Consider the following 17,058-nt stretch of genomic DNA (forward strand, 5'->3'; position numbering starts at 1 on the left):
AGAAATCCCTAACAGAAACCACGCTGAGGATTAAATGCTATAATGTAGGCGCTTTGCAAACTGTAAAGCACTGCCCTGGGCTAAGTGTGTGGTTAACACCAGGAATCCCAGCACTTTGGGAGGCTGAGGCAGGAGGATCACTTGAGCTCAGGAGTTTGAGACCATCCTAGGCAATATAGGGAAACCCCTGTCTCTACAAAAAAAAAAAAAAATTTTTAATTCTGGGCAAGGTGGTGTCCACCTGTAGTCCTTGCTACTCAGGAGGCTGAGGAACACTTGAGGGTGGGAGTTCAAGGTTACAGTGAGCTATGATCATACCACTGCACTAGTGAAACCCTGTCTCAAAAAAAAAAAAAAAAAAAAAAAATTGCAGGCTGGGTGTGGTAGCTCATGCCTGTATTCCCAGCACTTCAGGAGGTCGACGCAGGCGGATCACCTGAGGCCAGGAGTTCACAACCAGCCTGGCCAACAAGGTGAAACCCCGTCTCTACTAAAAATACAAAAAATAGCCGGGTATGGTGATGGATGCCTGTAATCCCAGCTACTCAGGAGGCTGAGGCAGGAGAATCGCTTGAACCCAGGAGGTGGAGGTTGCAGTGAACTGTGATCGTGCCACTGCACTCCAGCCTGGGCAACAGAGACTCTATCTATAAAACAAAACAAAACAAAAAAGTTGTAAAGCATTGGCCAAACATCAGTCACGTACTGTATTGGAAAATTGGAAGCTCTGAGACCTGAGGCCTGATATAGAGCTGGTGCTCAGTATTTGTAGAATGAATAAGGAAATACTTGTAGTATAAATGACTAAATTACACCAATGAGCTATATGATCTCAAGCAAAAATAATTCATATCTGTCTCTCTTTGGCCTCGTCTGATACTACTTTCCCCCTTGTTCACTGGGCTCCAGCCATGCTTTCCTTTTTCCTGTTCCTCCAACACATCAAGCTCTCTCCTGCCTCAGGGCCTTTGCACCTGCTGTTCTCTCTGCTAGAACACTCTTGCCCAGCTTTTTGCATGGCTACCCCTTCTCATTAATCAGGTCTTAGCTCAAATGTCATTTTCCCAGAGGCTTCCCCTGACACCACCCTGACTAATGTTCCTAACACATCATTCACCTGAGATATATTCCTGTTTTATCTTCTCCTTAGCACTTATTACTGTTAACCTTTTTTTTTTTTTTCTTTTTTTGAGACAGAGTCTCACTCTGTTGCCCAGGATGGAGTGCAGTGGTGCGATCTCGGCTCACTGCAAGCTCCGCCTCGCGGGTTCATGCCATTTTCCTCCCTCAGCCTCCCGAGTAGCTGGGACTACAGGCGCCTGCCACCACGCCTGGCTAATTTTTCTGTATTTTTAGTAAGGATAAGGTTTCACCGTGTTAGCCAGGATGGTCTCGATCTCCTGACCTCATGATCCGCCTGCCTTGGCCTCCCAAAGTGCTGGGATTACAGGCGTGAGCCACCGCGCCCGGCCTACTGTTAACTTTTTTATTGTAGTCTCCTCCACTACAATAAAAAATACTAGAGTTTCCCTGTCTTGTTCACTACTATATTTCCATGCTCAAAATATCATCTAGCTCATAGTAAATTCTCCGTATTTGAACAAATAAGGTTGAAATAAGCTAGTAATATTAAAAACTTCATTCATTAAACAAATATTTTGTATGTACCTAGGAGGGTCCAGGTTCTATTTCAAAGTGCTGGAGATTCAGGTACAATGAAAAGAGACAAAAGGCTGGGCGCGGTGACATGTGCCTGTAATCCCAGCACTTCGGGAGGCTGAGGTGGGACGATTACGAGGTCAGGAGTTCGAGATCAGCCTAGCTAACATAGTGAAACCCTGTCTTTACCAAAAATACAAAAATTAGCTGGATGCAGTGGCATGTACCTGTAGTCCCAGCTACACGGGAGGCTGAAGCAGGAGAATTGCTTGAACCCGGGAGGCGGAAGTTGCAGTGAGCCGAGATCGCATCACTGCACTCCAACGTGGCGACAGAGCAAAACTCCGTCTCAAAAAAAAAAAAGAAAAAGAAAAGAAAATAGACAAAAATCCCTGCCTTCCTGGGGCTTGCCTTCTAGTAGGTAGACAGACAATAAACAAGATAAAAAGTAAAATATATATGAAATAAAGCAGGAAAGGAGGACATGAAGTATGTGTGGAAAAGTAACATTTTAGATGATAGCCAGAGAAGGTATTTTAGATACAGTAGCCAGAGAAGGAAGTGGGAGACTGAGCCATGAAGATATATGGGAGAAATGCACCCCAGGAGGCCTGTGTAACCCGGACAGGAATTAAGGAGTTGGAGACTGAGTGATACATCAGGATCAGGGAGGTTAAGTGAAGTCAGATTGTACAGGGCCTTGTTGGTCAAAGTAAGGACTTTGGCTTTTACTAACAGTGAGATGGGAAGCTGTTGGAGGATTTGAGAACCTAAGTGTCATGATCTGACTTGTCATAAGAGGATCCCTGGGACTGCTGTGCTGTGAATACCAATGAGGTGGCTACTACAATAACCTAGGCAAGAGATGATGGCTCCCAAAGACACAGGAAGGAGCAGCTCTGGGGTTGGAAAATAAAATTTGGGGTCTGACAGCTACATTGGAGAAGCCTATTAGCCATTCGAGTGAACTGTGGAAGAGGCAACTGGATGTGTACAGGTCCGGAGTCTCAGGGAAAATCAGAGCTGGGAGCCGGCACTTGGAACTCAACGAGTAGAATCTATTATTAGTAATACGGAACCTCAGCTGTACTACTACTTACTAGCAGCGAACTGTTGAGTTGACCATTTCTAGGTTCTGGGCCTCAGTTTCCCTGTAAATGAAATGGCGAAAACACTCCCACATAACGGAACCTTGAGAACGAAATGAAAAGTATCAAGGGCTGACCGTGAGGAAGGTGAGAGTCCTGAGCCAAAACCGCACTAGCCTCTCCGGGAGGGGGTGTCACTGCTGCGGAATCAGCGACAGGTTTCCGAATCCACACCACACGCTAGGGGTACCAGAGGTAGCAAAGCAAAATAAGCGCCAGGTACCGCACGGCAGCGCCCAAACCTCGCGAGATTTGTTGGCCGGACCAAGTACCACTCCCCCAATCTCGCGATACTTAGGCGCCTGAGTGGCTCTCCACCGGCGAGGGTTTGCGGGGAAGATGGCGTATCCCGCGCCGGCCACAGTGGAGGCCGCAGACGGCGGAGGGGCCGGGCGTTACAACAGCTCGGAGGAGCTAGAGGGCCAGGAGCCGGATGGGGTGCGCTTTGACCGCGAGAGGGCGCGCCGCCTGTGGGAAGCCGTGTCCGGTGCCCAGCCGGTGGGTAGGGAGGAAGGTGAGTCGGGGGCTTTGGAGGCAGGAAGCCCCTCACCCGCCTGCGCGGCTCGCGGGGAGCTGCGGAAGCGCCTGCGGTCACACCCCCCTGGCCCGCCTCCTTGCGTGCTGCGCTCCGGGACCCCCAGACTTGTGCTCCCCATTCAGGCGCGGGCACCCCAAGAATCGGGCCCCCAGCGCGCTGAGGGTGATCACGGCCGCTCACGCTCAGGCCCAGAGCTTTTCCCCTCCTCCTTCATCAGTCACCACAGCGCAGTTTTTCCCGAATTCGAAGATTGTCATCCCTATGCTTGTCGGAGACCCACAGTCTTTGCCATCCCCGTAATTCAGGCCGAGTGCCCCTCGCCACTCCTTGACTCCTCATCGTCCCAATCTCCAGATTTCCTCGTAGAGCCTCTTGCCTCCCTTCTGTCAGGCCTCACACTTCCGAGGGCTCTGGAAGGCCTTCTCCTTACCCCCGGGTTCCTCCTGGTCTTGGTGACTGAGCCGTGGCTTACCCGTTTTTAGCTCTCTGGCTTCTACTTGCTGGGTTCCTTATTCTAAGGTGGGGACAAGGAGCCTGAGAAACTGGTCTGGGTTCGCTTTGACTCCAGCTTCTTTGTGTTCTACACTTGACCCAAAGTTGCTGAGAACAGTATAAGCAAAGCCACATCAGGGGTCACTTCTGGGCCGAAGTGTGCCAGCTTGCTGCGCACTTGACCTGAGACTGGGTAAGATGGGATGAAAGAAAGAGAAGGATGGGAAAGAGCTGTTCTGACCTTCTTGTGTGACTCCCTTCACCGTCCTTTACAGAGCCAGCTGCTTAATGCTAACCCAAGTGTCCAAGAACTCTTATCTGGGCTTCTCTGCTAACCCTGTCAGGTATCTGGAGGGAAATCAGATTTCTCCAGTGATTTGTTTGCTTGCTGAGCAGACTTGTCATGGAAAGTTTAATATGCTATTTGTCAACTGACTGCCCTGGATAAAATTGAAATTTGGACCATATCTAAGGAACATATGTTTAAATTAGGGGTGATACACAGACCTATACCCTGGTATATAATTCTCCAATTTAAAAACAAGTCTAGCCTGTCTCCTAAGTTTATATATATATATATTAAAAAGAAAGGCAGGGCCCCAGAAATGGTATGTGTGTGTATGTGTATATGTGTGTGTATATTTACATATATGTGTATATATAAATATATACACACATACCATTTCTTGGACCCTCTCTCCTTTTTCTTTTTTTTTTTTTTTTTTTTTGAGAGAGTCTCCCTCTGTCACCCAGGTTGGAGTGCAGTGGCACAATCCCACCGCAACCTCTGCCTCCCAGGTTCAAGCAGTTCTATGCTGCCCCAGCCCCCGGAGTAGCTGGGATTACAGGTGACCACCATCATGCTCAGCTGATTTTTGTATTTTTAGTAGAGATGGGGTTTGACCATGTTGGCCAGGCTGTTCTCGAACTCCTGACCTCAAGTGATCTGCCTTCCTTGACCTCCCAAAGTGCTGGGATCACAGGCATGAGCCACCACACCCGGCTCTCCTACTTTCAAACTTGTTTGGTAGTTTCCTTGCTCTACCCCAATTTTCCTTTCATTAATTTGACAAACATTCACAGATGTCTGCTCTCGACCCAGAATTGGTTGAGCTTCAGAGCTGGAGTATCAGAGAAAGATATTGCCCTTTCCCTGGAAAGGCTTGCAGTCTAGTCCAGGAAGCAGACACTAAAACAGTTCCAGTGTAATGTAAAGGATGCAGTGCTGAGGAATGTTTTAAGAGTTGGAGGTGCACAAAAGGTGACCTTTGCCCTAGATCTTGAAGCAGAAAACCACTGTGCTCTAAAAAGTGAACTGTCTGCTATGTGTATGTGAGTGTACAGTGGCACTGTTACGACCCATTTCATTTCCCTGTTCTCCTCACTTCTCGCACATTTATATGAAATCTAAGTAGACACCTGCAACATTAAGTTCTACTCACTCTTTTTCTTCTCTTAGCACCTTCATTGAGTTACAGTTTATATACCATACAAGTCGCCCATTGTAAGCATATCGCCAATGATTGTTAGCCAATGTACAGTTGTATAGCCATTACCACAGTCCAGTTTTAGAACATTTCCATCACCCCAATTAGTTCCTTTGAGCTTACTTATATTAAATCCCCACTCCCACCTCCTGCCCTAGGCAACCAGTGATCTGTTTTCTGTCTTGGGTAGTCTTTTGAGTTTGGCTTCTCTCGGCATGTTTTTGAAGGTCAGCCAAGTCATGGTGTGTATTAGTACTTCATTTTTATTGCTAAATAGAATTCCATTGAATGAATATAACACATTCTATTAATCTGTTCATTATTTCTAGACATTTGGATTGTTTCCAATTTGGAGTTTTTGTGAATAGTGCTGCTGCGAACATTCATGCCCAAGTTTTTGTGTGAACATACGTTTCATTTCTTGAGTATATCCCTAAGAATGGAATTGCTGGGTCATATCGTAACTCTAACATTTTGAAGAACTGCCAAACTTTTCCAAAATGGCTTCACCTTTTATATTTCTGCCTTCAATGTATGAGGGTTTTGCTTTTTCTATAACCTTGACAACACTTGTCTTTTTTGATTATAGGCATTCTAGTGGGCATGTAGTGATATCTCATTGTGGTTTCCTAAAGACTGATAATACTGAGCACCTTTTCATGGGCTAACTACCCATTTGTAGATCTTTGGTGAAATATCTATTGATATCATTTGCCTATTTTGTAATTGGGCTGTTTGTCTTCTACTGAGTTGTAAGAGTTGTCTGTGTGTTCTGGGTACAAGTCTTTTATTATAGATACGGTTTCCAAAGATTCCCCCCGACTGACTTGTGTTTTCATTTTCTAAACAGTGCCTTTTGAAGCACAAAAGTTTTAAGTTTTGATGAAATTAAATTTATCAGTTTTTTATCCTATGTATTGTGCTTGTAGTGTCATATCTAATAACTCTTTATCTTAACCCAAGATTTGAGAAATTTTCTCTTATAGATCTTCTTAATTTTTTTTTTTTTTTTTTTTTTTTTTTGAGACGCAGTCTCACCGTTACCCAGGCTGGAGTGCAGACAGAATCCCACTCTGTCGCCCATGCTAGAGTGTGGTGGCATGATCTCAGCTCACTGCAGCCTCCCTGTCCCAGATTCAAGTGATTCTCGAGCCTCAGCCTCCTAAGTAGCTGTGATTACAGGAGGGAGCTTCCATACCCAGCTAATTTTTTTGTATTTTCAGTAGAGACAGAGTTTCACCGTGTTGGCCAGGCTGGTTTTGAACTCCTGACCTCAGGTGATCCACCAGCCTCGGCCTCCCAAAGTGTTGGGATTCCAGGTGTGAGCCACCACACCCAGTTGGTAATATTTCTTTTTACAGTATTTTATAGAAGTGTTGATCTACAAGGAAGAGGCTAACACACAAAATATGATTTAAAGAGTTTACTTGATTTTTAAAGGCAAAAAATGTGGACAGGGAGTGGGACTCATACAAAGTCGTTTATCAAGAATTCTCGGCCGAGCGCGGTGGCTCACGCCTGTAATCCCAGCACTTTGGGAGGCCGAGGCGGGCGGATCACAAGGTCAGGAGATCGAGACCATCCTGGCTAACACAGTGAAACCCCGTCTCTACTAAAAATACAAAAAACTAGCCGGGCGCGGTGGCGGGCGCCTGTAGTCCCAGCTACTCAGGAGGCTGAGGCAGGAGAATGGCGTGAACCCGGGGGGCGGAGCTTGCAGTGAGCCGAGGTCGCGCCACTGCACTCCAGCCTCAGCGACAGGGTGAGACTCCGTCTCAAAAAAAAAAAAAGGATTCTCATTGATTTACAGAAATAACATTGGTTAGTGATTGGCTGTACATTGTTAAGCTATAGGATGTAGGATATAGCGTCAGGTAGGGCATTATTAGATTAATTCTTACCCACTTGTGGCAATAGCAAGCAGTTTTGATAGATGAGTCATAGCTCAAAAAGGGGGAGTAGGAAGTGATTACGATCTCATTTTAATATCTCATTGGGCCCTGATCATTTAAAAGAACTTGGATTCTTTTTTTTTTTGAGACGGAGTCTTGCTCTGTCGCCCAGGCTGGAGTGCGGTGGCGCCATCTCAGCTCGTGCAAGCTCCGCCTCCCGGGTTCATGCCATTCTCCTGCCTCAGCCTCCCGATTAGCTGGGACTACAGGCGCCTGCCGCCACGCCTGTTAGCCAGGATGGTCTCGATCTCCTGACCTTGTGATCCACCCGCCTCGGCCTCCCGGAGTGCTGGGATTACAGGCGTGAGCCACCGCGCTGGGCAGAACTTGGAGATAAAAGTTTTCTTTTTTTGGCCGGGCGCGGTGGCTCAAGCCTGTAATCCCAGCACTTTGGGAGGCTGAGACGGGCGGATCACGAGGTCAGGAGATCGAGACCATCCTGGCTAACACAGTGAAACCCCATCTCTACTAAAAATACAAAAAACTAGCCGGGCGAGGTGGCGGGTGCCTGTAGTCCCAGCTACTCGGGAGGCTGAGGCAGGAGAATGGCATAAACCCGGGAGGCAGAGCTTGCAGTGAGCTGAGATCCGGCCACTGCACTCCAGCCCCAGCGGCAGAGCAAGACTCTGTCTCAAAAAAAAAAAAAAAAAAGTTTTCTTTTTTTTTTTCTTTTTTTTTTTTTTTTTTTGAGACAGAGTCTCACTTTGCCGCCCAGACTGGAGTGTAATAGTGCGATCTTGGCCCACTGTAACCTTTGCCTCCCAGGTTCAAGCGATTCTCGTGCCTCAGCCTCCAGGTAGCTGCGATTACAGGCGCCCGCCAGCACGCCCAGCTAATTTTTGTATTTTTAGTAGAGATGGAGTTTTGCCATGTTGGTCAGGCTGGTCTCAAACTCCTGACCTCAGGTGATCTGCTTCGGCCTTCCAAAGTGCTGGGATTATAGGGGTGAGCCACTGCGCCCAGCCGATAAAAGTTATTTTCTGACCTGCCTGGGCAACATGGAGAAAACCTATAAATTTTTGTAAACTGTGTATTTTTGTAAAAATACAAAAATTAGCTAGGTGTGGTGACTCACTTGTAATCCCAGCTACTCAGGTGGCTGAGGCACAAGAATCACTTGAACCCAGGAGGCTGAGGTTGCAGCGAGCCAAGATCGTGCCCCTGCACTCCAGCCTGGGCAGCACAATTGAGACTCTGTCTCAAAAAAAAAAAAAGTTATCACCAGTGAAGCTACCTGGGCCTAAGCTTTTCTTCCTTTCCTTTTTTTTTTTTTTTTTTTTTTTTGATTCTCTATTTATTTAGAGACAGGGTCTCTGTTGCCCAGGCTATGCCCAGGCTAGAGTGCAGTGGCACAATCATAGCTCACTGCAGGCTCAAACTCCCTCAAACTCAAAGCTAGCACTGCAAGGGCATACCACCATGACCAGCTAATTTTTGTGTTTTTTTCATAGAGGGTCTTGCTCTGTTGCCCAGGCTTGTCTGAAACTCCTGGCCTCAAGTGATCCTCCTGCCTTAGCCTCCCAAAGGGTTGGGATTATAGACATGGGCCATGGCAATCAGCTGGCTTGGGCTTTTCTTTGTGGAAAGATATTTAATTATTAATTCAGTTTCTTTACTTGTTTTAAGTGTACACAGAATTTTGTGTTTCTCCTTGTGTCGTTTTTTTTTTTTTTTTTCTTTTGAGACAGGGTCTTGCCAGGCTGGAGTGCAGTAAAAATCACTGCAGCCTTTGCCTCCCAGGTTCAAGCAATTCTCCTGCCTCAGCCTCCTGAGTAGCTGGGATTTTTAATAAACTTTCACTCCTGGTCTAAGGAGTGCATGTGCCCCCTGGCTAATTTTTTTGTATTTTCAGTAGAGACAGGGTTTCGCTCTGTTGGCCAGGGTGGTCTTGAACTCCTCAACTCTAAAGTGATCTGTCCGCCTCTGCTTCCCAAAGTACTGGGATTACAGGCGTGAGGCCCCTGATTATTTCCTTGGTTAGTCTAGCTAAGAATTTGTCATTTTATTGATCTTTTCTAGTTTCTAAGGTGAGATCTTATGTTGCTGATTTGAGACCATTCTTTTCTGATGTAGATGTTTAAAATTATAAGTTTCTCTCTTAAGCACTTGTGACGTTATAAGATATATTATTTTTATATATATATGTTTATATATATATATATGTTTCCCTCCATAGTTCCTGGCTCACAGCTTCTATAACCCTTATAATTTCTTCAGTGACTAAAGCAGTAAGAGTATCTTCTCTTAAAATATTTGGCCTTTTGTCCTTGGTTCCTGAAACACCTCTGGAACTGCTCCAGAGCAAGAAAGGTGAAAAGCAGACTTTTGTTATTTATAACAAGCCCCTTTCTTTTTTTTTTTTTTTTTTTGAGACGGAGTCTCTGTTGCCCAGGCTGGAGTGCAGTGACACGATCTCTCGGCTCACTGCAAGCTCCGCCCCCCGGGTTCATGCCATTCTCCTGCCTCAGCCTCCCGAGTAGCAGGGACCACAGGCGCCGCCACCATGCCTGGCTAATTTTTTGTGTTTTTAGTAGAGACGGGGTTTCACCGTGTTAGCCAGGATGGTCTGGATCTCCTGACCTCGTGATCCGCCCACCTCGGCCTCCCAAAGTGCTGGGATTACAGGCGTGAGCCACTGCGCCCGGCCATATAACAAACCCCTTTCAGCTACACCTTGGTACTTGTTAATAGGGTGATTTTTGGGAAGTCCCTAGTTTACCACATTCTGGTTGGCTGGTCGCCATGGGAACCAACCATGTGCTCAGAGGATTGGAAGTTACAGCCCCCCATCTCTAGGGAATAGAAAGAAGCTGAAGGTCAAGTTGATCACCGATAGCCAATGATTTAATCAACCATGGCTACATAATGAAGCCTTCATAAAAACCCAAAGGACTGAGTTTAGGGGCTTCCAGGAAGGTGAATAAGAACACATTCATGTGCTGGAAGTGTGGCACACCCCAATTCCATTGGGATGGAAGCTCCTACACATTAGACCCTTCCAAACCTGTGTATCTCTTTATCTATTTGTATCCTTTAACATATCTTTTAGGTTGTTCTGACACAGTGGCTCCTGCCCGTAATTCCAAAACTTTGAGAGGCCAAGGCAGGAGTGTTAGTGGCCCTGAATCTCAGTCTCTGCCTCCTCAGAAGAAAGAATTGGACCAAAGGGGCATAAGGCAAAGTGAGAGACCAAGGCAACTCTTAGAGCAGGAGTGAAAGTTTATTAAAAAGTTTTAGGGCTGCAATGAAAAGAAGTAAAGTATACTTGGAAGAGGGCCAAGAGGGCAACTTGAGAGAGACAAGTATGCAGTTTGACCTTTGACTTGGGATCTTACACATTGTCGTGCTTGCTGGGTCTTGCATTCTGTATTGTAAAAGTGAAGTAGGATAAACTGAGTTTTTTTCCCTCCCGAGCACTGCTTTAGTTGCAACTCAAATTTTGAATGTTTTATTTTCATTTAAATCAGTTCAAAATAATTTCTAATTTCCCTTGTAATTTCTCCTTTGATACATGTTATTCAGTTTCCAAATATTTGAGGATTTCCTGGATTTCTTCCTATTATTGATTTCTGATTAAATTCCAGATGAGTTCATTCCTTTTAAATGTAGTGAAACTGGGCTGGGGGCGGTGGCTCACGCCTGTAATCCCAGCACTGGGAGGCCGAGGCAGGTGGATCATTTGAGGACAGGAGTTCAAGACCAACCTGGCCAATATGGTGAAACCCCATCTCTACTAAAATACAAAAATTAGCCAGGCATGGTGATGCCTGTAATCCCAGCTACTCGGGAGGCTGAGGCAGGAGAACTGCTTGAACCCAGGAGGCAGAGGTTGCAGTGAGCCAAGATCGTGCCACTGCACTCCAGCCTGGATGACACAGCAAGACTCCCTCTCAAATAAATGAATGAATGAATGAATGAGTGAAGTGAAACTGGCATATGTTCTACCCTGGAGAATGTTCAGTGTGTATTAGAAAACAATTTATATTCTACAGTTGGTGGAGTATTCTATGTGCCAGTTGGATCAAATTGATTATAACATTATTCTAAACCCTTACTGATTTTCTAACAAGTTCTGTGAGTTATTGAAAGCAAGATATTTGTTAATAGAAAAACCAAATGGCGCTCAAATGACACTGTAAAACATTCTAAAGAGGTTTATTGTGAGCTAATATGAGTGACCATGGGTGAGGAAAAACACAAACCCAAGAAGCCTTGAGTAAGTGGTCCTGAGGCAGTTAGGTCACAACTCTGTTCTATACATTTTAGGGAAGTAGAAGTTGCAGCAGTCCTTGGCCGGGCGCAGTGGCTCAAGCCTGTAATCCCAGCACTTTGGGAGGCCGAGACCGGCGGATCACGAGGTCAGGAGATCGAGACCATCCTGGCTAACCCAGTGAAACCCCGTCTCTACTAAAAAATACAAAAAACTAGCCGGGCGAGGCGGCGGGCGCCTGTAGTCCCAGCTACTCGGGAGGCTGAGGCAGGAGAATGGCATGAACCCGGGAGGCGGAGCTTGCAGTGAGCTGAGATCCGGCCACTGCACTCCAGCCTGGGCGACAGACCGAGACTCCGTCTCAAAAAAAAAAAAAAAAAAAGAAGTTGCAGACAAAGTCATAAATCAATACATGGCGATTATACATTGATTTGGCCCAAAAAGGCAGGATATCTTGAAGCAAGGGGCTGACAGGTCATAGGTGGCTTCAGAGATTCTTTAGTTTGCGGTTAAAGGAGTAAAGCTTTGTCTAAAATTTTGGAGTCAGCACAAAGGAGTGTTTTGTTTTGGGTTTTTTGTTTTTTGGGTTTGTTTTTTTTTTTTTTTGACTCAGAGTTTCGCTCTTGTTGCCCAGGCTGGAGTGCAATGGCACAGTCTCGGCTCACTATAGCCTCTGCTTCCCGGGTTCAACCAATTCTTCTGCCTCAGCCTTCCGAGTATCTGGGATTACAGGCACCTGCCACCACACCCGCTAATTTTTTGTATTTTTAGTAGAGATGGGGTTTCACCATCTTGGCCAGGCTGGTCCCGAACTCTTGACCTCAGGTGATCTGCCTGCCTAGGCCTCCCAAAGTTCTGGGATTACAGGCGTGAGCCACAGTGCCTGGCCATGATGTTTTAATTTAATATAAGGAAGTCTGTTAACCAGTATACCAGGTCAGAGTGACCCGTAGGAGTATGTGACTTAACCTTTGTCTAGCATGGCCTTTGGTCCTGTTTGTAATTTGGTATCTTATTACCACAGAGTCCATTTTGTTAGTCTTATGATCTCTATTTTAGCATTAATGCTGGTCAGTTGCGTCTAAACCCCAAAAGGAGCCTGGGCAACACAGTAAGATCCCATGTCAACGTAAAATTTAAAAATTAGCCAGGCATGGTGGCACACACCTGTAGTTTTAGCTATTCAAGAGGCTGTGGCAAGAGGATGGCTTGAGCCCACAAGTTTGAGGCCATAGTGAGCTAGGATCGTGACATTGTATTCCAGCCTAGGCAACAGAGCAGGACCCTGTATCTTTAAAAAAAAAAAAAAAAAAAAAAAAAAGGTCGGGAATGGTGGGTCACACCGGTAATCCCAGCACTTTTGGAAGGCCAAGGTGGGTGGATCACAAGGTCAGGAGTTCGAGACCAGCCTGACCAATATGGTGAAACCTCATCTGTACTAAAAATACAAAAATTAGCCAGGCATGGTGGCACATGCCTGTAGTCCCAGCTACTCGGGAGGCTGAGGAAAGAAGAATCACTTGAACCTGGGAGGTGGAGGTTGCAGTGAGCCGAGATCGTGCCACTGTACTCCAGCCTGGGCAACAGAGCAAGATTCCATCTCAAAAAAAAAAAAAAAAAACTCCAAAAGGAAGTTTAATAATGAGACATCATGTCTAACCTCTTGTCCTGTCATGCCAGGAACACAATTTTTCAGGTTTCTCTGGAGTCGCCTTGGCCAAGAGGGATTCTGTTTAGTTGGTTGGGGAGCTTAGGATTTTTTCAGTTTACATATTGAAATTTCCAATTATTATTACTAGTTTGTCTATTTTTTAAATTATCAATTTTTTTCCTTTTTTGTGTTTTCTTGATGTATCAACCTTTATCATTGTGTCATGTTCTTTTTTGCCTCTAATATTTTTTATACTAAAGTCAATTTGTCAGTGATAGAGCCATTCTAGCTCTTCTGTGGTTACTTTTGCATAGTGTATTTTTTTCTATTCTTTTATCTCAACCTCTTTGTATCTCTTATAGATAACATATAGTGGGAGCTTGCTTTTTTATCCAGTCTTACAGTCTCTGCCTTTTGAGTGTACTGTTTAGACTATTCCTATTTTATTTACTGATATGAAAATTACATTTTCCATTGTGCTGTTGATTTCCTTTCTGTTTTATCCTTCTGTTCCTCCTTTATTAAATTCCTTTAAGTATTTTTAGTGTACCATTTTAATTCCTCTTGGTTTTTTTTAAGTTTCCTGGTGGTGTTCTAGGGATTACAGTATGCATCTTAACTCATCACAGTCTACTTTAAATTAATACTAACTTAATTCTGGTAAAATACAAAAATATTTCTCTAATACAGCTCTATTCCCCCTTCTTTGTCCTATTTTTGTCATATATATTATATGTATATATGTTATAAACCTAATGATTCAGTGTCATAATTATTGCTTTATATAGTATTATGTTCTCTAAAGAAGTTAAGAGAATAAATGAGAAAAAATATAGAATATTTTATATCAACCCACATATTTACCATTTCTGGTGTTCTTTATTTCCTCCTCTGGACTCAAGTTACCATCTGGTGTCACTTCCTTTCAGCCTGAAGGGCTTCCTTTAGTATTTCTTACAAAGCAGACCAGTTAGCAATGAATTCTTTAATCTTTTTCTGAAAATGTCTATGTGTTGTCCTCATTCTTGAATGACAGTTGTGTTGTATTTTATTTTATTTATTTTTGAGACAGAGTCTTGCTGTGACCCAGGCTGGAGTGCATGGCATGATCTCTGCTCACTGCAAGCTCCACCTCCCAAGTTCATGCCATTCTCCTGCCTCAGCCTCCCAAGTAGCTGCGACTACAGGCGCCCGCCACCATGCCCGGCTAATTTTTTGTACTTTTAGTAGAGACAGGGTTTCACTTTATTAGCCAGGATGGTCTCGATCTCCTGACCTCATGATCCGCCCGCCTCGGCCTCCCAAAGTGCTGGTATTACAGGTGTGAGCCACCACACTTGGCTATTTTATTTTTAAATAACAGCTTTATTGACATAAATTTCACACTCCGTAAAATTCACCTGTTTGAAATGTACAATTCTGTGGTTTTTAGTGTATTTACAGAGTTCTGCAACCTTCACCTCTGTCTAATTTTAGAACATTTTCATCACCCCAATAAAGAAACCCTGTACCTAGGAGCAGTCATCCCTGGCAACAACTATTTTGGACACTTCATGTAAATAGAATTATATAAATATGTGGCCTTTTTGTGACTGGCTTCTTTCACTTAGTGTAAATTTTTTGTTTTTGTTTTTGTTTTTGAGATGGCATTTTGCTCTTGTTGCCCAGGCTGGAGTGCAGTGGCATGATCTGGGCTCACTGCACCCTCCGCCTGTGGGGTTCAAGTGATTCTCTTTTTTTTGTTTTGTTTTGTTTTGTTTTGTTTTGAGACGGAGTCTCGCTCTGTCTCCCAGGCTGGAGTGCAGTGGCGCTATCTCGGCTCACTGCAAGCCCCGCCTCCCGGGTTCACACCATTCTCCTGCCCTAGCCTCCCGAGTAGCTGGGATTAGAGGCATGTGCCACCACACCCAGCTAATTTTGTATTTTTGGTACAGATGGGGTTTCTCCATGTTGGCAAGGCTGGTCTCCAAACTCCCGACCTCAGGTGATCTGCTGTCTTGGTATCCAAAGTGCTGGGATTACGGGCATGAGCCACTGTGCCCAGCCACTTAGTGTAATGTTTGCAGGATCATTTGGCTGGATATAGAGTTCTTAGCTGACATTTTTATTCTTTTTCACCACTTTGAATATGTCATTCCACTACCTTCTGGCCTTAATTGTTTTCAAATAAGAAATTGTCATTAATTGAATTATTTCACTATACATGATGAGTCATTTTTCTCTGTTTCTCACTGCTTTCAAGATTTTCTGTCTTTGCCTTTCAACAGTTTGAGATGTGTCTAGGTGTAGCTGTCTTCATATTTTTCCTACTTTGGGTTCCTTGAGATTTTGGAATGTGTAGATTAATGTTTTTCATCAAGTATGGGAGGTTTTCAGACATTTTCTTCAAATATTTTTTTCTACTCTTTGTCTCTCTTCTCTCTTCTTCTGAGGTTCTCCTTACACATGTTAGTATGCTTGAAGTGTTCCCATAATCTCTGAAGCTTTGTTCTTTATTCTTCAATGTTATTTCTCTTTATTCTTCAGATCAGCTATTTCTATGGCTGTATCTTCAAGTTCACTGATTCTTCTGCCATTTTGAACTTGCTGTGGAACTCCTTCAGCAAATTTATTTTATTTATTTTAACTTGAACTGCAGAATTTCCATTTGTTTGTTTTATTAGTAACAGATCATCAGTACCCTTATATTTGCTTTCTTCATGCCCTTTTCTTTTTTTTTTTTTTTTTTTTGAGACGTAGTTTCACTCTTGTTGCCCAGGCTGGAGTGCAATGGCGCAATCTCAGCTCACTGCAACCTCTGCCTCCAGGTTCAAGCAATTCTCCTGCCTCAGCCTCCCGAGTAGCTGGGATTATAGGCATGCACCACCACGCCCAGCTAATTGTTTGTATTTTTAGTACAGACGGAGTTTCACCATGTTGGCCAGGCTGGTTTTGACCTCCTGACCTCAGGTGATCCACCCCCCTCGGCCTCCTAAAGTATGCTGGGATTATAGGCATGAGCCACCGCACCCGGCCTTTTTTTTTTTTTTTTTTTTTTTTTTTTGAGAGTCTTGCTCTGTCACCAGGCTGGAGTGCAGTGGTGCAATCTTGGTGTGCTGGAATTACAAACATGAGCCACTGCACCCAGCTTTTTTTTTTTTTGAGATGGAGTTTCGCCCTTGTCACCCAGGCTGGAGTGCAATGGTGCAATCTCGGCTCACTGCAACCTCTGTTTCCTGGGTTCAAGCGCTTCTCCTGCCTCAGCCTCCTGAGTTAGCTGGGATTACCAGCCCTCCACCATGCCCGGCTAATTTTTGTATTTTTTAGTAGAGATGGGGTTTTACCATGTTGGCCAGCCGGGTCTCAAACTCCTGACCTCAGGTGATCTGCCCGCCTTGGCCTCCCAAAATGCTGACATTGCAGGTGTGAGCCACCATGCCTGGCCTCTTCATGCCATTTTCATTGGATAAAAATTTGAGCTTCTTGAGACCATCAGCAATATGGATTTGGCCAGGCATGGTGGCCCACACCTGTAGTCCCAGCTGCTTGAGAGGCTGATGCAGAAGGATCACTTGAGGCCAGGAGTCTGAATTCAGCCTAGGCAACATAATGAGACTCTTGACTCTAAAAAATTAAATTAAAAACAAAAACACAGTATGGACTCACAAAATGGAAGTACCAATTTGCTAAGTAGACTTAATAGGAGCATCTTGTTCATTCTTTTAGGCCATACTGCCCATTAAAATACTACATTGTCTAGGCCGGGTGCGGCTCACGCCTGTAATCCCAGCACTTTGGGAGGCCAAGGCGGGCAGATCACAAGGTCAGGAGATCCAGACCATCCTGGCTAACACGGTGAAACCCCGTCTCTACTAAAAATACAAAAAATTAGCCGAGCATGGTGATGGGTGCCTGTATTCCCAGCTACTCAAGAGGCTGAGG

General features: G+C 44.8%; 2 protein-coding genes across 18 annotated transcripts in view; one reads left to right on the forward strand and one right to left on the reverse strand.

The window, feature by feature from the left end:
• The window catches only part of UIMC1 (ubiquitin interaction motif containing 1), a 117,279-nt gene extending 114,227 nt beyond the window's left edge, over positions 1–3,052 (reverse strand). For all 7 annotated transcript variants that reach the window (XM_073994794.1, XM_065547089.1, XM_073994821.1 and 4 more), the window contains exon 1: positions 2,885–3,052. The gene's annotated coding sequence lies outside the window, so the exon portion shown is untranslated. The remainder of the gene's footprint in view (positions 1–2,884) is intronic.
• A 51-nt stretch (positions 3,053–3,103) lies between these two features.
• Positions 3,104–17,058, forward strand: part of ZNF346 (zinc finger protein 346) — a 62,838-nt gene continuing 48,883 nt past the window's right edge. For all 11 annotated transcript variants that reach the window (XR_012414416.1, XR_012414418.1, XR_012414417.1 and 8 more), the window contains exon 1: positions 3,104–3,321. Coding sequence is in view for 7 of the 11 variants with exons in the window: in XM_045394569.3 (XP_045250504.2) it covers positions 3,147–3,321 (175 nt within the window). In the remaining 4 variants the exon portion in view is untranslated. The remainder of the gene's footprint in view (positions 3,322–17,058) is intronic.

Source organism: Macaca fascicularis, chromosome 6 (assembly GCF_037993035.2).
Source record: "Macaca fascicularis isolate 582-1 chromosome 6, T2T-MFA8v1.1".
Taxonomy (NCBI): Eukaryota; Metazoa; Chordata; class Mammalia; order Primates; family Cercopithecidae; genus Macaca; species Macaca fascicularis.